The sequence below is a fragment of the Perognathus longimembris genome, chromosome 1 (assembly GCF_023159225.1).
Source record: "Perognathus longimembris pacificus isolate PPM17 chromosome 1, ASM2315922v1, whole genome shotgun sequence".
In the NCBI taxonomy this organism is placed as follows: Eukaryota; Metazoa; Chordata; class Mammalia; order Rodentia; family Heteromyidae; genus Perognathus; species Perognathus longimembris.
The window spans coordinates 144,324,097-144,348,276 of NC_063161.1; the positions used below are offsets into that span (position 1 = coordinate 144,324,097).

Genomic DNA, 24,180 nt, shown 5'->3' on the forward strand with positions numbered 1-24,180 from the left:
TTTGCCATAGTACATTTTGGAAAGCTATTTTTTACTGGGTAAAGAATTCTGGCTGTTCTAGGATTTTAAGGCTGTTGCATCTTCTCTTCTTCTTCTTCTTCTTTTTTTTTTTTTTTTTTTTTTGCCAGTCCTGGGCCTTGGACTCAGGGCCTAAGCACTGTCCCTGGCTTCTTTGTTTTTGCTCAAGGCTAGCACTCTACCTCTTGAGCCACAGCGCCACTTCTGGCCGTTTTCTATATATGTGGTGCTGGGGAATTGAACCCAGGGCTTCATGTATACGAAGCAAGCACTCTTGCCACTAGGCCATATTCCCAGCCCTGATGTCATTCTTTATATTTGTTTCTCTGTAGGTAGTGTAGGCTTTTGTGGGTGCTGCCTTTAAGATATTCTCTTTTTGGCCAAGTGGAGTGCCTCATGCTCGTAATTCTGACTGCTCAGAAGGTACAGCTCAGGAAGGTTCAGTCCAAAGCTAGCCCATGCAAAAATAGTCCCACAATCCATCTCAACTAATAAAATGCTGAACACAGTGGCATGAGCATGTTATTCCAAATTATATGAGAACAGTGCTTGCCTAGCATCTGCAAGGCCCTATGTTCAAACCCCAAATAAAACAAGCCAGATTTTCTCTTTTTCACCTTTTCCTGGGATTGGCCCCAGGATTTGAACTCAGTACTTGCCTGGCTGGCATTCTACCATGTGAGCCACACCTCTAGTCTAGCTTTTTTGCTGATTGTATTTGGAGATGGTGTCTCATGAATTTTCTGCTTCAGCAAACTTGGACCTTGAGGCTCCAGATCTCAGCCTCCTGAGTGGGTAGGATATAGATGTAAGTCACTGGCACCTGGCTTTTTTTTTTTTTTACTTGTTTTAAGCAATTTAATGTGCTTGATACCATTTGCTTCATCTTTCTTTGTTTGAGGTCATTCTTGGATTTGTGGGTTTATGATTTTCATGAAATTTGGGAAAATAGCAACCAGTATGTCTTCAAATATGTCTTCTGTCCTCTACTTCCTTCAAGGATTCCAGTTACATATCTTCCAGTCAGCTTGAAATGGTCCGTCCCACAACTTGGTGATGAGCCATTCTTTTATTTTTTCTTTATTTTTTCCTATATTGGGACTTGAACCCAGGGCTTCACACTTTCATTCAGCTTTTTCATTCAACACTGGCACTCTAGCACTTGAGTCTCACACACTCATTTCTGGCTTTTTGCTGGTTAATTAAAGAATTTCAGGTCTTTGTCTGCCTGGGCTGGCTTCAACTCTGCTTCCTGTGCAGTTTTAGAATTATAGGTGTGAGCCCCCAGCATTGAGCCAGGTAGCTTTTGTGCTGCATCTTCAAGTTCACTAATGTGTTTTCTCCCCTGAAGTATCTAGTGTATATTAACCCCGTCTTTTATAATTTTTCATTTCAGACATCCTATTTCTCCCTTCTTAGATGTTCAATTGTATTTTTATATCTTCCTGATTATTCCTTCACAGTGTTAGTCAGTTTTTCGTTCATGTGGAAAAAAAATACCTGGGAAGAAAACACAAAAGAATTTTGGACCAAAAGATTGATTTTGGCTCATAGTTTTGGCTTGGTGTGTCAGGGTCTATGGTTATAAAGCTGCCGGGAAGGGGAAAAAGAGGAAAAGGTTGAAGGGGGAGAGGGGAGGAGAAAAGGGGAAAGGAAAGGGGAAGAAGAGAAGGAAGAGGAGGAAAAGGAGGAGGCAGCAGCAGGGACTAGATATCTCCTTCAAATCCATAATCCATGCACACAGTGACCTACTTCCATGCCTTCCCCTCCCCCATCTACTTCCTCAACCAGGCCTCACCTCCCAACATCCCATTTAATATGAGCTCATGGCACAAGCCATTGATGAGTTGAGAGCCCTCATGATTCAGTTACCTCTCAATAGTGTCACCAGCTGGGTACCAAGTCTTTAGCACAAGAGCCTTTAGAATCATTTTATGTCCAAACCATAAGAATATTCTATATCTATCTATCTAGGTTCTGGGGCTTGAACTCTGGGCCTGGGCACTGTCCTTGAGCTACTTTTGTTCAAGACTAGCACTGCCATTTGAACCACAGCGCTACTTCTGGCTTTTTCTGAGTAGTTTATTGAAGATGAGAGTCTCACAGATTTTCCTGCCAGGGCTGGCTTCCAACTGCTATCCTCAAATCTCAGCCTCCTGAGTAGCTAGGAGCCACCAGTGCCCAGCTCATAACAATATTCTTAAAGTACTTTTTGAACATATACAATAGAGTTGTAATAACTTTTTTGCGTGCCAGTCTTGGGGCTTGAACTTAGTGCCTGGGAGCTGTCCCTAAGCTTTTGTAAAATTCAAGGTTAGCACTCTACCCCTTGAACCACACCTTTACTTCTGGATTTTTTTTTTCTTTTTGGTACTTAATTGGAGGTGAGTCTCTTGGACTTCCCTGCTTGGCCTGGCTTGGAACCCCAATCCTTAGATCTCACTCTCCCCATCCCCGAAATTTACCTTGTTGAGTGCTGGATGTATGTTTGCATTCCTATAAATATTCTTAAACTTATTCTAGAATGTAGTTAAGTTACTTAGAAGCAGTTTAATCACTTTTAAATCTTCTAAGCTCTTTTTTTTTCATTTTATAAATGGAATTAGAGCAGTATTGAATCTAAGGAAGACTAGAGATAAGAGTCTTTTGAGGCTGGGAATATGGCCCGGTGGCAAGAGTGCTTGCCTTGTATACGTGAAGCCCTGGGTTTGATTCTCCAGTACCACATATATAGAGAATGGCCAGAAGTGGCACTGTGGCTCAAGTGGCAGAGTGCTAGTCTTGAGCAAAAAGAAGCCAGGGACAGTGATCAGGCCCTGAGCCCAGGACTGGCAAAATAAAATAAAATAAAAAGAGTCTCATGGACTTAAAAAAAAAAAAAGAGTCTTTTGAAAATTCCACCTCATGTCTCCTACACCAGGGGCTCTTTACACCCTAGCTGATCAGAATAAGAACTATTCCTGGGGGGAAAGGGAGGGAGGGCGGAGTGGGGGGAAGAACTATTCCTGGCCCTGGGTACTCTTGAAAGAGGATCTTCTGGGTGGTTCTTTCCCAGGCTTGGATACTTTCTTCACACTCATGAGCTCCCCAATACTTGGCAGAAGATTGGATGGAATGCTTTTTATAAATCTCTGGAGTTTCTTGTATGGCTCTCTCCTCTTCGGTCTCCTGATCTTTGAGCGGGCGCTGCCCTAGCCTCCTTCACTTTGAAGCAAGGTTACCCAGCTCACAGCGGAATCTTCAGTGTTCCATTGGTTCCTACTTAGCTCATTTGTGTATTTTGGTCAGAGGTGAGTAAGAGTTTGTCCCTGGCTTCTGTAGCATCTGCTCCCATAGAGAGCCAAAGACTCAAAGGCACTGGTTTTGCCTTGAAGATGAAAAGGCCACATACTCTTAAAAGGCAAATCCTCCATTTCCAGGATGAATAAAATACCACTTAACAAAGCGTTCCAGCTGGTCAAATTTAGGACGAGAAAAAAAAATAAAACGAACCCTGACCTAAAGAGTATTCTCTGACTTCAAGTCCATGGTATTTTTTTTTTTCTTCTTACAGTGAATTTGGTACATTTTTATTCATGTGGAGCTCTTGCCTTCCAGCATTTTGTTCCGAGATGGAAGGTCAACAATGGCTGCCTTGTTGCTAAATCCAATAGACACTTCTTAGTTATTAACCCACTTGACCTCCAACAGTATTTGACCTTGTTGACGACCCAGCTTTTCTTCTCTCTTCTGGCTCTTGTTATCGCAGCTGGTGCTCTTCTTGGTTCTGTCCTGTGCCTTCTTCTCATGTGAAACAGCATCCTTGGGCTCTCTCATCCATGCTCATGGCTTCCCTGGGAGTTACTATAAGGATTCCACGCCCCACCCCTGCCCCCCCATGCCCCACCCCTGCCCCCCCACCCCCCCACCACGTGGCCAAACTCCAGTCCAGCCTATTCAGTTATTCACGTACCATAACTGCACTCAGCTGTCACCTAGCAAGCTCCTAATGGAGCACTTCTCCCAATCTGCTTCCCTTCCCAGGTCTTGGTGTCTTTGTAAGGGGTACCCTCTGCAGTTTCCTTTCTCAAGTCCGAACTCTTTGTATTCAATCCTCCTCCTAGTCACCTGGTCCTGGTATCATTCCATCCTTGCTTTTCAGCTAGTCACCAAACTAGGGTAGTAGCAGGGACAGAGCCTAGGCCCTGTCCCTTTTTTGCTCAAGGCTGGTGCTCTGCCACTTGAGCCACACTTCCACTTCTTTTTGGTAGGTAACTGGACTAAGAATCTCATGGACTTTCCTGCCTGAGTTGGCTTCAAGTCATGATCCTCAGATCTCAGCCTCCTGAGTAGCTAGGATTATAGGTCTGCACCACAAGCATTCAGTGGGTCCCATGCCTTTATTGTTTTTATTGTGGTTTTTTTTTTTTTTTTTTTTTTTGGTGCTGGTCCTGGGGCTTTAACTCAGGGCTTAGGTGCTGTCCCTTAGCTATTTTGCTCAAGTCTAGAGCTCTACCACTCCCACTTGAGCCACAGATCTACTTCTGGCTTTTTTTGTTTTTGTTAATTGGAGATAAGATTCTTATGGACTTTTTTTGCCCAAGCTGGCCACAGATCTCACCCTACTGAGTAATTAGGATTACAAGTGTGAGCCACTGGTGCCTGGTTCTTCTTTTTTTTAAAAAAATTATTTATTAATTGAACACAATTTCTTTTGACAAGGTGTTGTGCAAAAAGGGTACAGTTACATAGTAGGGTAGTGTGTACATTTCTTGTGATATCTTACGCCCTGTTTTCCTTTCCCTTCTCTAGGTCAGGTAGACATATATACAATATACAATGTATCAAGAACATATACAGTAGCCACATGGCCAAGCCCAAGAAAATTTGCCTAGGGCTTTAAATGTAATGTCGATATTAGACAATATGTCGACAGTAGTCTTATATGAACGTACATACATAGCTTTTGAGCTATTGTATTCCACTGAGAGCTCGATTTTTGACCTTTATATGTTGAGTAATTGTTTGGTTTTAGTTACATACTGTTGGGTCACTGCCCCAATCCTGTGGGAAATACCATTTGACAAGCAGTTTTTGGTTTCACAGACCTGGTCTCTACTGTCTCTCCGTCTCCCTTTTTTTTTTTTTTTTTGGCCAGTCCTGGGCCTTGGACTCAGGGCCTGAGCACTGTCCCTGGCTTCTTTTTGCTCAAGGCTAGCACTCTGCCACTTGAGCCACAGCGCCGCTTCTGGCCGTTTTCTGTATATGTGGTGCTGGGGAATCGAACCTAGGGCCTCGTGTATCCGAGGCAGGCACTCTTGCCACTAGGCTATATCCCCAGCCCCTCCGTCTCCCTTTCTTAACAGTCATATATCAGGGAGATCATGCCCCTTTGTTTTCTGTGTTCTAGGCTTGTCTCGCTCAACATTATTTGTTCGAGTTCTGACCATTTCCCTGCGAATAACAATATTTCACCATTCCTAATCGCTATGTAGTATTCTGTTGTGTAAAGATACCGTACTTTTTGGATCCATTCATCTGTGGAGGGGCATCTGGGTTGTTTCCATATTTTGGCTATTGTGAATTGTGCAGTGATAAACATGGAAGTACAAATGTCTTTTTGATATCTTGGGGTTTGCTGTTTAGGGTAGATGCCTAGGAGTGGTATGGCTGGGTCATAGGGTAGGTCTATATTGAGCTTTTTGAGAAACCTCCATACTGTTCTCCAAAGTGATTGTACTAATTTGCACTCCCACCAACAATGGAGAAGGGTTCCTCTTTCCCCGCACCCCCTCCAGCATTTGTTGTTGCCTGAGTTCAGAGTATAGGCCATTCTAACTGGGGTGAGGTGGTATCTCAGGGTTGTTTTTATTTGCATTTCCTTTACTACCAAGGATGTTGAACATTTCCTCATATGTTTCTTTGCCATTTTTATTTCTTCTCTTGTGAAGTCTCTCTTTAGCTCCTTTGCCCATTTCCTAATTGGTTTATTGGGCTTGGAGGGGCTTAGTTTTTTGAGTTCTCTGTAGATGACAGATATTAGGCCTTTGTCTGTTGCTGTGCTGGTAAAGATCCTTTCCCATATGGTTGGCTGTCTTTCTGTTTTGGTGGCTATGTCCTTAGCTGTGCAGAAACTTTTTAATTTGTAGTAGTCCCATTTTTTGAGTCTCTCCCCTATTTGTTGTGCCCCTGGGACTCTATTCAGGAAGTTCCTTCCTGTGCCTATAAGTTCTAGCGTCTTTCCTACTCTGTCCTTCAGTAGTTTCAAGGATTCAGGTCTGATATGGAGGTCCTTGATCCATTTTGAGTTGACCTTGGTGCATGGTGATAGGCTTGGGTCTACTTTGAGTTTTCTGCATATAGCTGCCCAGTTCTCCCAGCACCAGTAGTTGAAGAGGCTATGTTTATTCCATTGTATGTCTTTAGCTCCTTTGTCGAATATCAGCTGACTGTAAGAGTGCAGTTTTATTTCTGGATCTTCAATTCTAATCCATTGGTCTTCTGATCTGTTTTTATACCAATACCAGGCTGTTTTTGTTGTGATGGCCCTGTAGTAGAGCTTGACGTCTGGTATTGTGATACCTCCCACACTGCTTTTGTTGCCTAGAATTGCTTTGGCTATTCTAGGTCTTTTGCTGTTCCATATGAATTTATGGATTGCTTTCTCTATTTCAATGAAGAATGTGACTGGAATTTTGATAGGGATTGCATTGAATTTGTATAACAATTTGGGCAATATGTCCATTTTCACTATATTGATTCTGCCTACCCATGAGCATGGGAGGTCTTTCCATCTCCTTGTGTCTTCTTTGATTTCCCTTATTAGATTTTTATAGTTTTCATTAAATAGGTCCATCACGTCCTTGGTTAAGTTGATCCCTAGGTACTTTATTCTTTTTTTGGCTACTGTAAATGGAATTGTTTCCATAATTTCCTTTTCTGTTTGTACATTGCTGGTATACAGAAAAGCTGCTGACTTTTGTGGATTGATTTTGTATCCTGCTGCTTTGCCAAAATGGTTTATTAGGTGTAGGAGTTTGGGGACTGAGTTTTTTGGGTCCTTCAGATATAAGATCATGTCGTCTGCGAATAGGGATAATTTTATTTCTTCCTTGCTGATGTGGATCCCTTTGATGTCCTCCTCTTGCCTTATTGCTATGGCTAGGGATTCCAGCACTATGTTGAGAAGAAACGGGGAGAGTGGGCATCCTTGTCTTGTTCCTGAGTTTATGGAGAATGATTTAAGTTTCTCTCCATTTAATATGATGTTAGCAGTTGGTCTGTTGTATATGGCTTTTATTGTTTTGAGGAATGTTCCATCTATTCCTGTTCTCTCCAGAGCTTTTAATAAGTATGGATGTTGTATTTTGTCAAAGGCTTTTTGGGCATCGACTGAGATAACAATGTGATTCTTGATTTTAGTTCTGTTTATGTGGTGAATTACGTTGATTGATTATTGGATGTTGTTGAACCATCCTTGTGACTGTGGGATGAAGCCTACTTGGTCATGATGTATAATTTTCTTGATCAGTTTCTGGATCCTGTTAGCTAATATTTTATTGAGGAGCTTTGCGTCTGTGTTCATTAGTGCTATTGGTCTGTAGTTCTCTTTTTTTGTTGGGTCTTTGCCTGGTTTGGGAATGAGTATGATATTAGCTTCATAGAATGAGTTTGGGATTTCTCCCTCTGTTTCTATTTCGCGGAAGAGTTTGAGGAGTATTGGTGTTAGCTCCTCACTAAAGGTTTTATAGAATTCATTGGTGAATCCATCTGGTCCTGGGCTTTTCTTTGTTGGGAGGTTCTTGATTACCCCCTCTATCTCACTGTAAGTTATTGGTTTATTTAGTTGATTTATTTCTTCTTGGTTTAGTTTGGGCAGTTTATACTTCTCTAAGAATTGATCCATTTCTGTAAAATTATTGTTTTTTACTGAGTAGAGGTTCTGGAAATAGCTCCTTATGATTGTTTAAATATCGTGTGTACTTGTTGTAATTTTTCTTGTGGAGTCCCTGATTTTACGTATATGAGTCTCTTCTCTTCTTTCTTTTGTAAGTCTTGCGAGGGGGTCTGTCAATTTTATTTATTTTCTCAAAGAACCACCTTTTAGTCTTATTTATTTGTTGAATGTTCTTTCTATTTTCAATCAGATTTATCTCTTCTTTAATCTTTGTGATCTCTCTCCTCCTAGTCATTTTAGATTCGATCATTTTTTTTTTTGGCCAGTCCTGGGCTTTGGACTCAGGGCCTGAGCACTGTCCCTGGCTTCCTTTTTGCTCAAGGCTAGCACTCTGCCACTTGAGCCACAGCGCCACTTCTGGCCGTGTTCTGTATATGTGGTGCTGGGGAATCGAACCCAGGGCCTCATGTGTACGAGGCAAGCTCTCTCGCCACTAGGCCATATCCCCAGCCCCCTCGATCATTTCTTGTTTCTCCAGTTGTTTTAGTTTCATCGTGAGGTTATTCATCTGCTCTGCTTCCATTCTTTTAATGTGAGTGCTGAGGGCAATGATCTTGCCCCTCAGTACTGCCTTAGCTGTGTCCCATAGGTTTCTTTGTGATGTATTTTCTTTGTCACTGTGGCTTAAGAATTCGTTGATTTCATCTTTAATTTGGTCTGTGGCCCAAGTGTTGGATAACAGTGTGGGGTTTAGCCTCCAAGAATGTGTATAGCCTCTGTGGTAACCGTTGTTATTGAGGGTTACCTTTAATCCACTGTGATCAGATATAATACATGGGATGACGTCAATACTTTTGTATTTGCTGAGGTTCTTTGTGTGGGCTATGACATGGTCTATTTTGGAGTATGTATTGGGTCTCTGTAGGGTGGAAGATTCTGTATAGATCTGTCAGATCCATTTGGGATATGGTGTTACTTAGGTCCTCAGCTCCCTTGCTGATCCTCTGGGTGTTGGACCTGTCTCTTGGAGAGAGTGGGGTATTAAAGTCTCCTACTATAATTGTGTTTGCGTCTATCTTGTTCTGTAGTTCTGTGAGAATTTGCTTGACATATGTAGGGCCTCTTTTGTTCGGTGAGTATACATTTATCACCGTGATGTCTTGATTCTGGATTTTTCCTTGTATTAAAATGTAGTGTCCTTTTTTGTCTTTTTGAGTTGATTTTAATGAAAAGTCCAGCTTGTCTGAGATCAGGATGGCTACACCTGCCATTTTGGTAGGTGCATTTGCTTGGAAGATCTTGCTCCATCCTTTCATTCAGAGCCTGTTTTTGTCCCTTGCTGTAAGGTGGGTCTCTTGTAGACAACAGATGGCAACTTTTTGTTTGCGGATCCATTCTGCCAGTCTGCTCCTCTTAATCAGAGAGTTTATACCATTTATATTCAAAGAGATCAAGGATAAGAGTGTTTTTTTCTCCTTCCATTTTCTTGTGGGGCTGTTTTTTCCTCTTTTTTTTTTTTTTCTTGTCTTTAGTGAGCTGCTCTTTCTGTTGGGCTCTGGATATTGTAGTTTCTTTCTGTTTCTGTCTGTGTGTCCTGTACGATTTCTGTTGGGTGGGATTCCCCTCTTAGAATTTGCTGTAGGGCTGGTTTTTTATTCACATATTCCTTTAGATCCTCTTTGCTATGGAAAGATCTTGTTTTCCCTTCGTATGTGAACTCCAACTTCGCTGGATATTTAATCCTAGGTTGCATATTGTTGGCCTGTAGCACTTGGATGGTGTTCTTCCACTCACTTCGCGCTTGGTAGGTTTGTGTGGAGAGGTCTGCTGTTATTCGGATCCTCTTCCCATTGTAGTAAATTTCTTTCTTCGCTTTGGCTGCATTCAGAATTTGCTCTTTATTCTTGACATCTGAAGTCTTGAATATTATGTGCCTTGGGGTGGCTTTTCTGGGGTCTGGCCTGCCAGGTGTCCTATAGGCTTTGGTTACCTGGATGGGGTTCCTTGTGAGATTGGGGAAGTTTTCTGCAATAACTTTATTGAAAATATGATGAAGCCCTCTGCTCTGGTATTTGGCTCCTTCTTCTATTCCAATTATGCGAAGATTATATCTCTTGTCTTTGTCCACTAGTTCCTGGATTAGTCTGCCCTGACGCTTCACCGTTTCTTGGAGTGTGCTAATTTTCTGGTTCTTGTCGGCTGCTTCATCGTCCAAGAGAGAGATTCTGGATTCCATATGGTCAATTTTTTGTGCTGTGGATTCAGTTGCAGAGTTTATGGATGACAGAGAGCTATTTATGGTTGCCAGATCAGCTCTGATCGTGGAAATTTCTTCCTTTAAAGAGATGTATTTTAAATCTATTTTTTCATGCATTTCACTTCTCAGGATGTTAAGGTCTTCTTTAACGGAGGTTTGCATTGTATACATTTTTGCTTCCATTTCTTTCTTGGCTTCCTGGATGTTCTTCAAGATTTCCACTCTAAACTCCTGGAATTGTTTTCTGATTTCGTTTCTGACGCTTTCCATCATCTCTGTTAACATGGCCTCATTTGCTTTTTTATTCTCCATCTCCTCTTCAGTCGTGCTGCTTTTTGGAACTGGCGAGTTGGCTTGCCCTTTGATGAACTGTGTTATATTTCTTTGTGATTTGCGCATCTGGAGATCTGTGGGTAGCTTCCCTGGTTTGGCTTTGTGCTGGTTCCCGCTGGTCTGTCAGTGGGAGCCTTGTGTCCTGGTGTCCTGGCTCTGGGTTTGGGTTTGGCTGTTGAACCTTGCTTCCCAATGGGTGAGCGTGACCTTCTCAGTTGTTGCTGAGGTGGTCACTCTCCCTGCACTTGGGGGCCAGTAGGTTCTGTGTCTTTCTCTGTGGGACAGTGTCCTGTCTCTGTGTTGTGCTGACCCTAGCGTGCCCCTGTTGGGGGTTTGCTGGTCGCTGATTCAGTGTGGCGTGGAGGCTTATCTCTTCTTTGGTTCTTTTTTCCACTCTGTATCTTTGTCAGAGGAGCTCACCTCTCAGGCAATTCTCCTTCCTGTGTGGACTGCTCCGGGGCCGGTGTTGTTGGGGGGCGACCCACCCACTTGTGCGAAATGCGCCAAACTGAGTGGGCACGGGCCGATGGAGAGCTCTGCCCTCCTGTGTAGGCATGCCTACCAGAGCGGGCGCTGTCGCTGTGGCCCCGCCCACCTGAGCGGGGTACGCCTACCAGAGTGGGCGCTGTCGCTGGGGACCCTGCCCACCTGTGCGCTGTGTGCCCACTACAACGGGTGCTGTCGCTGTGGCCCCATCCATCTGAGCGGGGTACGCCTACCAGAGCGAGCCCTGGGTTGTTGGGTTGTGCTTGTGCCCTGCCGCGAGTCCGCTGTGGGGGGGCGATATGTGTGGGGCCCAGTGGGATCAACTGTCCGGGCATGGGTTAGCGCCCTCAGACTGTGCCTCCGCTGTGAGGGGGGGCACGTGATCAGGCCCAGGTGTCCCTGCTGTGCTGGTATTGCCCCCCAGTGCCTGTGATTTTAGTTGTAAAGGTCCTCGAGGTCCAGGTGCCTCGGGTGGGACTTGCACTGCCTGCCGTCCCCGGCCCCCGTTGGTCCTTCGGGTGTGGCGAAAGGTCGTGGTGGTGTCCCCAGCTCTCCCCTTCTGCACCGCTGGGTTCCCCAGCCGTTTACGTCCGTTCCCGGTGTGGACCCGCACTTCCCGTCACCGCAGTCGCTGTGTGTCTTGGTCCGCACTCTCCCTGGTGTCCGTGCAGTCCGCTGTCTGGCCTCGGCGCTCCCGGTGTGAGTTTTCGGCAGTCGGTCTGCCGATTGCCGCGTCCCCTTTCCCAGCCTGGCCCTGTTCCGGCCAGGGTGGGCTGGTGGGGGGAGGGTGCCCCGGAGATTCTCTGGCTCCGTGTAGGTTTTCGGCTCTTCTTTTTTGCTCTTTTTTGTTTTCCTGCATTTCTCCCCTGCTTCTGGCAGCTGGTTTTGCTGGGTTCTTGATGGGGTGTTGGGTGCTGGAGTTCCCAGCTCGCTATTCAGTTGGAGCGAGTTGGGGTGCATCCCTACTGTGGTGGCACCATCTTCCTCCTCTCTGGTTCTTCTAACTTTTGAAATGAACACATTTTTTTTTGGGGGGGGGGGCTAGTCCTGGGGCTTGAACACAGGGTCTGGGAACTGTCCCCGAGCTTCTTTTTGCTCAAGGCTAGCACTCTACCACTTGAGCCACAGTGACACTTCTGGCCTTTTCTATTTATGTGGTACTGAGGAATCGAACCCAGGGCTTCGTGCGTGTTAGGCAAGCACTCTACAGCTAAGCCACATTCCCAGCCCCCTTTTCTTACTTTTTAAATAAAAAAAAATTTAACCTCAAACTTGCTACTCTATTCCATTGATTTGTTTTCTTTCTAGTATTATACTACTAAAATGATATTTAATATCTAGTAGTCCAATTTATTACTATCCAGTAAATTTGATTATTGATTAGATTTAAATTGCTGTTTCATAGAAACAAAAATGCACCCTTCCTTCTTTTCAAATCCAAATATTTCTTATTCTTCCAAAGTTAGTCTGTAAAAATATCTATAATCAGGGCTGGGAATATGGCCTAGTGGTAAAGTGCTCACCTCATATCCATGAAGCCCTGGGTTCGATTCCTCAGCACCACATATATAGAAAAAGCCAGAAGTGGCACTGTGGCTCAAGTGGTAGAGTGCTAGCCTTGAGCAATAAGAAGCCAGGGACAGTGCTCAGGCCCTGAGTTCAAGCCTTAGGACTGGCACAAAGGCAAAAAAAAAAGCACTTAAATACACTACATATATATATGTAGCATATGTGATATATATATGATATATATCATATTCATGGAATGATTATAGATAATTTTTGTTTTGCTAGTCCTGGGGCTTGAACTCAGGGCCTAGGACATGAACTCAGGGCCTGAGAGCTGTCCTTGAACTTCTTTTCCTTAAGGCTAGTGCTCTTGCCACTAGGCCATATCCCCAGCCCCCTTAAGGCTAGTGCTCTACCTCTTGATCCATAGCTCCAATTCTGACTTTTTAGGTAGTTTATTGGAGGTAAGAGTCTTGTGGGCTTTCCTACATGGGCTGGCTTTGAACTATAATCCTCAGGCTCCTGAGTAGCTTGGATTATAGGCATGAGACACCAATGCTTGGCTTTAAGGGCATTTTGTATATGCCTGTATTCTTGTGTATGTAAAACAGACAATGTGTGTACGGTGTGTGGGCTAGCTTGCATACATATGAGACATTTATATGGAGTATTTATTTGGATGTATGTGTGCTATATATACGTATATGAGATGTGTTGTGTGCACTATGTTTCTGTGCAGAGTGTGTATGTGTGCATTGTGGTCTGTGATACATTTTTGCACACGTGGAAGGTGTGTGTGGGTGGGTGAAGTGACAAATCACTGCTGAGGCCCCTAGAGGGTGCTGGAGTGTTCAGGGCAGGTCAGAGATGGCCAGGCTTGTACCTCAAACTCCCCTGCCTTTTGGGGAAAAGGAGAACCAGGATCACTGACCTTTCTGGAGTCAACTGTGCATGGCACTGTAGGTCCACAGGGCAAGTCTCTCCTGAAGTGCACTGTCCAGGCTGCCCTGTATTTCTGACCTATATCTCCTGAGAGATAGGCAACCTGACCTTTTAAGCGAAGGAAGGCTCCAGGCTCTACAACAAACAAAAACATAAAAGAGCTTTACTGGGAGAAGTAAAAAGTATTGCAGGTGGTGAAGGTGGTGCCATCCAGAAAGGTCAGCTGAAGATTGGGCAGCCTCAAGACCTTCCCAGTATTCACTGGTCAGCTGCAGGAGAAGTCCAGAGGAAAGCTCAAGGCAGTGAGGCTTTGTCCTGATCAGGGGCCAAGTGCCCAGTGTGGGCCTTAGGGGGTGTCTCCCAGGCCACGTTCAGAGAATACAGAGAATACATCGCTCCCATTCTCCTGCCAGGTCGCATCCTCTTGAGTATTGCATTGCAGGTGGCTTACAACCTTCTGAGGCACTGGGCTCTGTGTAGAGCCATCCCTGAAGGGCGGTGAGGAGGGCATGTCACTCTCCTCTTCCCTGGGCACTGTCCTCTGAGGGCTTCTGAAGGCCATGCATTCTAGTTCTTGTGGGGAGCCTCTTCTGGTGGTGCCTACCTCAGGTTCTGATCTCACTCCTGCAGGTGCGTAGCACTGCCCACCTCCTGTGACTTGTACCTGAGGTTGCAACTGTCCCTGACAAGATGGAGCAGCTTGCCCAGGCCATTTCCCTGCACAAAAAGGATGCCTGGACTCAGATTCCTCCGGCTAGGAGGAGAATCAGGCGTTCCCAGGTCCAGGGATCAGGTAAGTCCATCTGTCCATAGGTTAGGGCCAGGAGAAGGAGCTGTTATCTATGCTGCTCATGGTATGAATGGGAGCACATATGAGCAGGACAGGGTTGCACAAGGTGCCAGGATTCAAATAATCTGAAAGTTTATATGTGACTCATTTTCACTTGGCCCCTAGTTTGCTACTCCCTCCAAGTCTCCTTCTCTAGGTTCTGCTCCCTACTGGTGACCCTGGGAACCTGTGGTGTCTAGTTTTTGTACTTGTCTCAAGAAGACAGTTCTAAGCTGGGTGCTGGTGGCTTATGCCTGGAATCCTAGCTACTCAGGAGGCTGAGATCTGAGGACTGTAGTTCCAAGACAATCCACACAGGGAAGTCTGTGAAACTCTTATCTCCAATTAACCACCAGAAAAACTAGAAGTGGCTCTGTGGCTCAAAAAGTGGTAGAGCTCTAGGCCTGAGCAAAAGAAGTTCAGCGACAGCACCCAGGCCCTGAGTTCAAGCCCCATAACCAACAAAAAAGAGAAGAAAAAAAAAAAAAAAAAGGAAGACAGGTCTTCTATCTCCACTTGTCGCTGGCCATGGGGCACATACGGAGGTTGAGGAGGAACAAAGGACCTTTCTTTTCTTTCCTTCTCCTTTCTTCTTCCTTCTTTCTTTTCGTCTATCCTTCTCTCCATCTCTCTCTCCTTCTTTCTTCCTTCCCTTTATGCTGGTATTGGGATTTGAACTCAGAGCCTTGAGCTCTTGCTTGACTGACTTGCTCACAGATGGTGCTCTACCACTTGAGCCATGTCTCCAGTCCAGCATCATGCTAGTTAATTGGAGGCAGAGTCTCTCAGACTTCTCTGCCTAGGCTGGTTCTGAACCATGATCCTCCAAGTCTCAGACTTTTAAGTGGGATTATAGGTATGAGCCACAAGTACCTGGTTGGGGTTCAGATTTCTCCTTGACAGATTACAGCTAGTACTTCCTAGTCTGACTGTGAAAGCTAAATCTGAGATGATATGTGTAGATTGCTCAGCTCAGCTCTTGGCATTAGATTGCTCAGCTCCTGGCAAATGGTTTATTCTCTCTCTCTCTCTCTCTCTCTCTCTCTCTCTCTCTCTCTCTCATATTTATCTGTCTGTATTTTCTGTCTTGCTTCCCTCAGTCTTGTGCATAGATCACTGAGCCACAAATACACACTTGGCAATGGAGTCAGGGACCAGGGATAAACTTCAACACTTCCCATTTTTAGATTTTACATGGGACCAGCAGCTTTCCCTCCCACAGTGACAGCAGTTAGAGATTTGCAGAGCAGATGTCTTGGTGTGAAACCACTCCCTGGAGGTGTCTCCTGAATGTTTGCTGACAAACCCATGCAGGGGCTGACCTTCCCTCCCATTCTGCCTCTCTACACCAGGCTGGGAAGATTCCAAACTGCTCCCCTGTCCTCAGAGGCAGGGGGCCTGCCTTGCCGGCTGCAGGCACCAGGCTGCAGAGGGAAGTTGTGAGGCTGGCTAGAGCAAGCTGCTCCCCTCTGGCCCTGTGCCAGGCTGCTCTTAGTCTAAGAGGAGGCTCAAGAGAGCAATCCAGGCCATGTACTGGTGGCTCATGTCTGTAATCCTAGCTGTTCAAGAAGCCGAGATCCGAGGATTGGGATGGAAGCCAGCCAGGGCAGAAAAGTCCATGAGACTCTCCAGTTAATCACCAAAAAGCCGGAAGTGGAGGTGTGACTCAAGTGTAGAGTCCCAGCCTGGAGTGAAAAAGCTAAGGGACAGCACCTGGCCCCCGAGTTCAAGCGCCAGTGTCTCTCTCTCTCTCTCTCTCTCTCTCTCTCTCTCTCTCTCTCTGTCTGTCTCTCTCACACACACAGGAGAGAAAGAAGGGAGAGAGGAGAGAAGAGATTGGAGAGGAGAATAGAGGAGAGAGAAAGAGACACAGAAAGAGACAGAGGCAGAGCATCATCCAGGCTGGCAGAGAAGGGCTGAAGCCTGGCATGGGGATGTCCTGTTCTTGGTCAAACTCCACTGCACTGCCCAGGAGGGTGTTCCTTTGCCCTTGCTTGGGCCTGGTGATTACAGGTCTGAGTTCAAAGCTGGGTTACAAAACAGGCTAATTGTGGTCTAGGGGAGCCGGGCAAGCAGGCCCAGCCCGCCCAGGCCCCTTTAGGGTTGGCACTTCCAGCCTAAAGCGAGGTGCCCGAGCCCCGGGATTCCTTGTGGGTTGCCATGAGCCCGGTGGCCAGTGGCGGGTCTCTCCGAGCTGCGGCTCCGGCTCCGGGCTCCGGCAGGTGGAAATCTCCCCATTCAAACCAGCGCGGGCCAATCAGAGCCAGGCGCGCCCGGGCCGGTCCAACCGCGCGAGGCCTCCCGGCCGGCCTCCCGCCCCACCCGCGCCCGCCACCAGGACGCTGGCGCTGGGGACCCGGGAGCCCGCTGTCCCGGTGACAGGCGGCAACACTGCCAAGATCTCGGGTTACAGGTGGTCACCATGCAGCGCTCCCTGCACCGGGTCTCCCTCGGCAGCCGGCGCGCCCACCCCAACCTGTCCTTCTACCTCTCCACCTTTGGTAAGTGCTTGGGGGCGCAGGCTGCCCGGAGCTCTGCCTCCCCTGGGGGGAGGACAGGAAGGCCTGCCCCCCCCCCCCCCAGGGTGACAGGTGGCGAGGGAGCAGGTGCCTTTTGCACTTGGGGCACTTTCCCAGGACCCTTCCTCCCGCGATCGAGAAGGGCCCCTCCAGGGCACAGGCTCCAGCGAGTCAGCCACCCGACACCACCTGCCGCCCTCGGTTCTGCCTCACTTGGCTGGAATAATCACGCCCCAGTTGATCATTCAGAGACACGGGAGGGTCACCACCGAGTCCTCCCCCCACCCCCCACCCCCCACTCCCCGCGGTGGGGCCAGCAGCTCGCCAGGTGCGGCCTCTCCCTGGGGTCCAGGTGGCCTCACCTCCTTGTAGCTCACCTTGGAGGCTGTGACCCTACTTTTCCATCAGGCATCTGACCTGGGGGGGGGGGGGGGAGGGAATGGCATGTTCTGCTCTCAGCTAGGCCTTAGGAGAGTCTCAGGACTGTCCTCCCGCTAAATCAGAATAATAAAAAAGCCCCTAGAGAGCAGGCTGGGCTCCCCCAGGGGCCTGAACAAAGCTGTCTCCAAGTAGCCACCCAGAACACCTCTCCCCCGAGTGGGCAGCCCTGCGAAGCCCTCCATTCCCCCTCTGGTCCTGCAAGGGGGATGTGGGCCCACAGCCTGGGAAGATCTCTCATGGGCTCCTGGCAGGCATAGGGCCCTAGCTCAAGCCTTCCTAGATGTGACCAGCAGAGTTTCTTTCCTCTTCATTGCACCCAAGTACCTTATGTAGGTCTAGACAGTTACTGCAACACAGCTGGACTTTGCCCAGCTTTCAAAGGCAGATCACCCAAGAAGTGAGGCCATCGCTAGGAATCTTGACCTCCCTCCTCTCCATCTCACCCCTGCTTGACTGACATGGCTTTTAGGGAGCAGTGAGGCCCTATTACCTTATCTGTGTCCTGCTTACAAAGTAAATACAGTAAAGCTGGGGTAGCTCACATGGTACAATGTCTGCCTAGTAAGCACAAGGCCCCGAGTTCGAATGTCATACTTCCCTCCCAAGTAAACAGTGTTAATAATAGTTCATTCCTTTATTATATATGTGTTATAATAATTATACATTGTTCTCTCATCTTAACAAAATTGAGATCGATTTCTACATAGGCTTACAACCTACCCCTTTTCCTTTCCAGCTGCTTGGATGTGCAGCTATGGGCCAAGTGCAGAAGGCAGGTAGAGGTAGGCAGGAGTGGGGAGTGTCCTGTTCTTATGTAGTTTCCCCTCAAGTCTTTCTGAGGACAGTAGACTGTTGAGTCACACAGATGGCCAGCGGAATCCTCAGATCTCGGCTTCCTGAGCAGCTAGGATTACAAGCAGGAGCCACTGACACCTGGCTTACTTTTCTCTTTTGTTGCTTATATATTTCATGTCATATTCTCAGTCTATGATCAGATCTGAAGTCATAGAACTGTGTTTTTTTTTCCTAAAAGATTTTAGTCCCTACTCTTTGTTGTTGGTGGTGGTGGTTGTGGAGCTTGAACTTGGAGCCTAGGTGCTGTCCTGAGCTCTTTTGCTCAAGGCTTGTGCTCTATCACTTTGAACCACAGCGTGCCATTTCTGGTTTTCTGGTGGTTAATTGGAGGTGAGAGTCTTGTGGCCTTTCCTGCCCAGGCTGGCTTTGAATTGCCATCCTCAGATCTCAGCCTCCTGAGTAGCCAGGATTACAGGTATGAGCCATCAGCACCTAGAAAAATCTTTTTTTTTTTTTTTTTTTTTGTCAATTTGGGTCTTGAACTTGGGTCATGGGTGCTCTCCCTGAGCTTTTTTGCTCAAGGCTAGTGCTCTACCACTTTGAGCCACAACACCAATCCTGTTCTTCTGTTTCGGTCTTTGATCCATGTGGAGTTAATTTTTGTGTAAGATGCCAGTTATTTTCTCTCTCTCTTGGATGTGGTGTTAGGGATTGAACCCAGGGCCTTGCACAAACTAGGCAAATACTCTACCACTTGGCTACATCCCTAGTACTCTTGCTTCATTCACCTGATTGTAAATATCTAGTTGTTCCACACCATTTATTGAAAACACTGTTATGTTCCTGTTGGATGATCTTGGTACCTTTATTAACCAGTAATTGATAATAGACTCATGGGTTTATTTCTGGACTCTCAATTCTATCCCATTGATCTGTTTTGCTTGTCGTTATGCCAGAACCACACTGTCTTGATTACTGTTGCTTTATATTCAGGAAGCATAAATCTTTCAATACTGTTAATGTTTGTCAAAGTTACTTTGGCTTTTCTGCATCCCTTAATTTTCCCTATAAATTTTAGGCATATTCCATATAGAAAATAAAAACTCGGGCTGGGGATGTGGCCTAGTGGCAAGAGCGCTTGCCTCGTATACATGAAGCCCTCGGTTCGATTCCCCAGCACCACATATACAGAAAATGGCCAGAAGTGGTGCTGCGGCTCAAGTGGCAGAGTGCTAGCCTTGAGCAAAAAGAAGCCAGGGACAGTGCTCAGGCCCTGAGTCCAAGGCCCAGGACTGGCAAAAAACAAACAAACAAACAAACAAAAAACCCCAAAACCAAAAATACTAGATAGGGTACAGGGTAAATAAATTCTTAAAAAAAAAAAGAAAAGAAAAACTCAAGTTCACAAAAATGTCAGATCCCTACCGAGAAGCCAAATTATTAACCAACTTGGGGTCTGTGAACCAAATTGTGAATCCACCTGAGGGGTAGGCAGACCAGAAATGGGGACTGGTCAGGGGAGAGAACAAGGTGTGTGGGCCAGGGGATGACCCGCATCTCCTTAGAAATGTCTGCCCACAATGAACCAGCAGGATGGAAACCACAGGAAACAGCTCTAAATAAAGCACCTGGAGGCGTGTCTGGAGTCCCTGGGTCACCAAGAGATTTGGCTGTGAAGGTGGTGTGGGCCTGTGAACGGCACAGATTGGCTAAGCACGTTTTTTTTTTCCTTTCTCTGTGTTTGTTGTGGCAGAACGGTGTTTACTGGGGCCTTTTCCCTTTCTGCTTCTCTTTGGAAGCCACGGAGATGAACAATCTGTTTTCTGTAGTGCGAATGAAGCTTGGGCACAGATGCCCACCAGCTGTTCCCTGTGACGGCCTGCAGTGCGTCTCTGCCAGCTGTCCATTAGTCCTTGTTTCCAGTCTTGCTTTTCTGAGCCTGGCAGGCTTGCCAGGCCTGGCTTGGAACACCCGTCCATTTCTGAGGAACTCATAATTTGTTGGTCAGAGTCCACTCTGGGTTTCTTTGTCATTCTGAGTCCATCTGCTTGGGAGCTTTTAGAAATTCCTCAACATTTCAGGCCTGTTGATAATTCCTTGTCTCCTCCTATTGCCACCCGCCCCCTCCCCCCCATACCAGAACTCAAGTTCTGGGTGCTGTCCCTTAGCATTTTTGCACAAGGTTGACATTCTACCATTTGAATCATAGCTCCAGTTCTGGATTAAAAATTAATATATTGAATTCTTTATTCAAGAGTTTAAGCACTATTTACCAAATGATACAGCTAAGCCAAAGTGAGATTATGACCAAGAGAGTAAGGAACTGGTCCATTACGTCCTACAGCTAGCGTTTAATAGCTGTAGTTGGGACTAAGAAGGAAAGAATATACCTACCACATCAGAAAAATAAGATCAAGGACATAAACAGGAAATTCTCTCTCTCTTCTCCTCCTCCCTCTTTCTGTCTCTTTCTCCCACCATCCATTCCTCCTTCTCTCTCTTCTCTCTGATTCTCTGACTCCATCTCTGTCTCTCTCTGTCTGTCTCTGTTTCTGTCTCACATACACATTCTATGAACACAGGAAATATATTCCTTCTCAAAAGTCTATTCTTCCTAACTTCTTCCCTTTGACTTGAAGATAGTATGAATAAGAACTTCAACAAATAAATTCAACTACAGGTTGGTATTTTTTTTTTTTTGGCCAGTCCTGGGGCTTGGACTCAGGGCCTGAGCACTGTCCCTGGCTTCTTTTTGCTCAAGGCTAGCACTCTGCCACTTGAGCCGCAGCACCACTTCTGGCCATTTTCTGTATATGTGGTGCTGGGGAATCGAACCCAGGGCTTCATGTATATGAAGCAGGCACTCTTGCCACTAGGCCATATCCCCAGCCCCAGGTTGATATTTTTGCTAGTTAATTGGCAATAAGTCTCACAGATTTTCCTCTCGGGCTGGCTTTGAACCATGATCTCAAATCTCAGCCTCCTGAGTAGGTAAGGACTACAAGTGTGAGCCACTGATGCCCTGCTTCATAGCCAGTTTTTATGAATATCTTGCACACTTGCAAAGAATTTTGCAGTGGTAGGATGCAGTATTCTTTTTCCATGTCAAATATAGCTTGCTGCCCGGCGCTGTGGCTCATGCTTGTAATCCTAGCTATGCAGGAGGTTGAGGTCTGAGGATCATGGTTCGAAGTCAGCTCTGACAGAAAATTCCATGAAATTCTTATCTCCAATTAACCACCAGAAAACTGGAAGCGATGCTGTGGCTCAAAGTGGTAGAGCTCTAGCCTGGAGTGAAAAAGTTCAGGGGTAGTACCCAGACCCTAAATTCAAACCCCATGGCTGACAGAAAGAAAAAAAAACAAAAACGTAGCTTGTTAATTATGTTGTTATAGTAATCTGTGTCTTTGCTGATTTTCCCACTCAATTATATCAGTTACTAAGAGAGGTGTGTTAAAATTCCTACAATGGTCAGATGTGCTGACATGGCTATAATTGGAGGTATTTGGGAGGGAGAGGCAGGAGGGTCAACAGTTTGAGGCCAGCCTGGGATATTTAGTGAAGTGCTATTTCAAAGACAAAATACAAATTAAAGAGCTGGAGGCATGGCTCAAGTGGGCTCTTGCCTAGCATGTGCCAGGCTTTGCTCTACCCCCCCATCCACATGGCGGGGGGGTCCTGGGCTTGTCTGCCTCTTCCATGTGAGGTCCTTTCTTGCTCTCTCACATCCCCTGGCCAGTAGGGATTATTCGCGGAACCGGGGACCCCAAGCAGCCTCAGTTTGCATGTGGTCGCGAGACCCCTGCCCAGTTCCCATCCCAAGGAAGACACGGGGCGCATGGGTGTCCCAGAGAAAGCCTCATGGGCGTTCTGGTTTATTCAAAGGAGGTGCCAACAACTTATACCCCCAGAGGCGTGCGCAGGAGAGGGGCTAACGATTGGCTAAAAGGACTGCCCCTCGGGTGATGTCATAGAACATCCTCTATGGGTGGAGACCACAGCCCCCCAAGGACTGAGTTTCTGGGATCCCTGCCACCTCACACGTGCTCGCCCCCAGGGTCGGGGGCTGCTTTGCTTTTCTTCTGGTTGAAGCCGGAAGGTGGGAGGGACTACCTTCCACACAGCCCCAGGGCTGGGGGAAGGGCAGCGTCTCTAAGGGAGCCTTAGTTGCCCTTCCCCCCTTAAGGCCAAGCTGAATCCCCAACAGCATGTGCCTTGGGTTCAATCTCTGATACTGCCAAAAAAAAGTGGAAGAAAAAGAAAATTCTGCTATAACTGTAAACTTGTACTTGGTGTTGTAGCTGTCAGCTTTTCTTTTATGTATTTTGAAGTTAAGAACATAAAAATTCATAATTATATTTCTGGTGAGTAGAAGCATATTCTCTCTCTCTCTCTCTCCCCCCTTCCAGCTCTGAAGCTTGAACTCAGAGCCTGGGTGCTATCCCTGAGCTTTTTTTGCTCAAGGCTACAACACTACTACTTGAGCCACAACTCTACTTCTGGCTTTTAAATTTTATTTTGATTTATTAGTTTATTGGAGATAAGAGTCAGAGTTTCCTGCTTTGGCTGTTTTCAAAGCAGGATCCTCAGATCTCAATCTCTTGCATAGCTAGGATTATAGGTGTGAGCTACCAGTGCCTAGCTAGAAACTTTTTTTTTGCCAGTCCTGGGGCTCGGAATCAGGGCCTGAGCACTGTCCCTGGCTTCTTTTTGCTCAAGGCTAGCACTCTGCCACTTGAACCACAGCACCACTTCTGGCCATTTTCTGTATATGTGGTGCTGGGGAATTGAACCCAGGGCTTCATATATACAAGGCAAGCACTCTTGCCACTAGGCCATATCCCCAGCCCACTAGAAACTTTTATTCCCTTTCAGTTGTGCTGCTTGAACTTGGGAGCTGGGCACTGTCCCTGAGCTCTTTTTGCTCAAGGCTAGTACTCTACCACTTGGAGCCACAGCTCCCCTTCCAGTTTTTCTGGTGGTTAGTTGGAGATAAGAGTCTCATGGACTATCCTGCCTGGGCTGGCTTTGAACGGTGATCCTCAGATCTTAGCCTCCTAAGTAGTGAGGATTATAGGTGTGAACCACCAGCACTTCACTAGAAACTTTTTTTAAAGGAAGCCTTTTGTAGTTATTAATTCTCTGCTTCATTTTAGTAGAGATAAAATCTTCTCTTCCATGAACAAGCATGTTATTTGCTCAGTCTATTAGACTGAGCTACATGTTGGTTTTCTGCACCAGTACCATGCCAGTTTTGTTACTATCACTCTGTAGTTTTGATGTCAGATATGCTGTGGTAGCCCCACAGTTGCTCTTTTTGTTCAGAATTTCTCTGGCTCTTCTGAATTTCGTATGCTCTGATATGAATTTTTAGGATTGAAATTTCTGTTTCTATTTTGGTGTGGGAATGACATTGAATCTATGGGTTGCTTTCTAAAGTATAGCTATTTCTGCCATCTTAATTTTTCTGATCTATGAACATGGGACGTTTTTCCATCTTCTAGTCTTCCCCAAGTTCTTTCTTCAGTATTATGTTATAGAAATTTTTATTTGGTAGTTTGTGACATAACACAAATGAAAAACACAGTTAAAATAAATTATGGATTCTCTTATATGACTGAAGGCTATAAGCAAGTATATAACAGATGCTCATCATTATAAAAGGCCACATATTTAATTTATTATGGGGAAAAAGTTTTAATATTAAACAGGTGAGGATGCTAGTAGTTTACAAAACTGACAATGTTGTACTTGACATTTGATTTGTTTTTGTGATTTTTAAAACATAATAAAATGTGTAAGTTTTCTTCACATAGTAGTATTGCTTGCAAATAGACATTATATACAAAATGTTTACATTATATTCAAACATACTAAAAGCAAAACTATTTGCTCTTCAGATGAAGCAGTGTGAGGGTCTTGGGCTGTCTTTTGGTGAATATGTTTCAGTTTCACATCTTGCAGTTTAGTGGCAATAGTAGTGTGGTTTACATCTATTAACATTCTTCATTAAGATAATTTAAAAAACTTCAAAAACAGAAGTTTAGGTTCCTTAATCCTGCTGTATTTCAAAACTATTTTTGTTAGTTAGACAATGGTAGCCTAAACCTGTAATCTTAGGTGCTTAGGAGGCTGAGATCCTGGTTCAAAGCCAGCTTAGGCTGAAAAGTCTGTG

At 45.8% G+C, this 24,180-nt stretch overlaps 1 protein-coding gene across 5 annotated transcripts in view; it reads left to right on the plus strand.

The window, feature by feature from the left end:
* Window positions 1-16,607: 16,607 nt before the first annotated feature.
* Window positions 16,608-24,180, plus strand: part of Rgs3 (regulator of G protein signaling 3) — a 142,461-nt gene continuing 134,888 nt past the window's right edge. For all 5 annotated transcript variants that reach the window (XR_007210043.1, XR_007210044.1, XR_007210049.1 and 2 more), the window contains exon 1: window positions 16,608-16,751. Coding sequence is in view for 2 of the 5 variants with exons in the window: in XM_048339714.1 (XP_048195671.1) it covers window positions 16,673-16,751 (79 nt within the window). In the remaining 3 variants the exon portion in view is untranslated. The remainder of the gene's footprint in view (window positions 16,752-24,180) is intronic.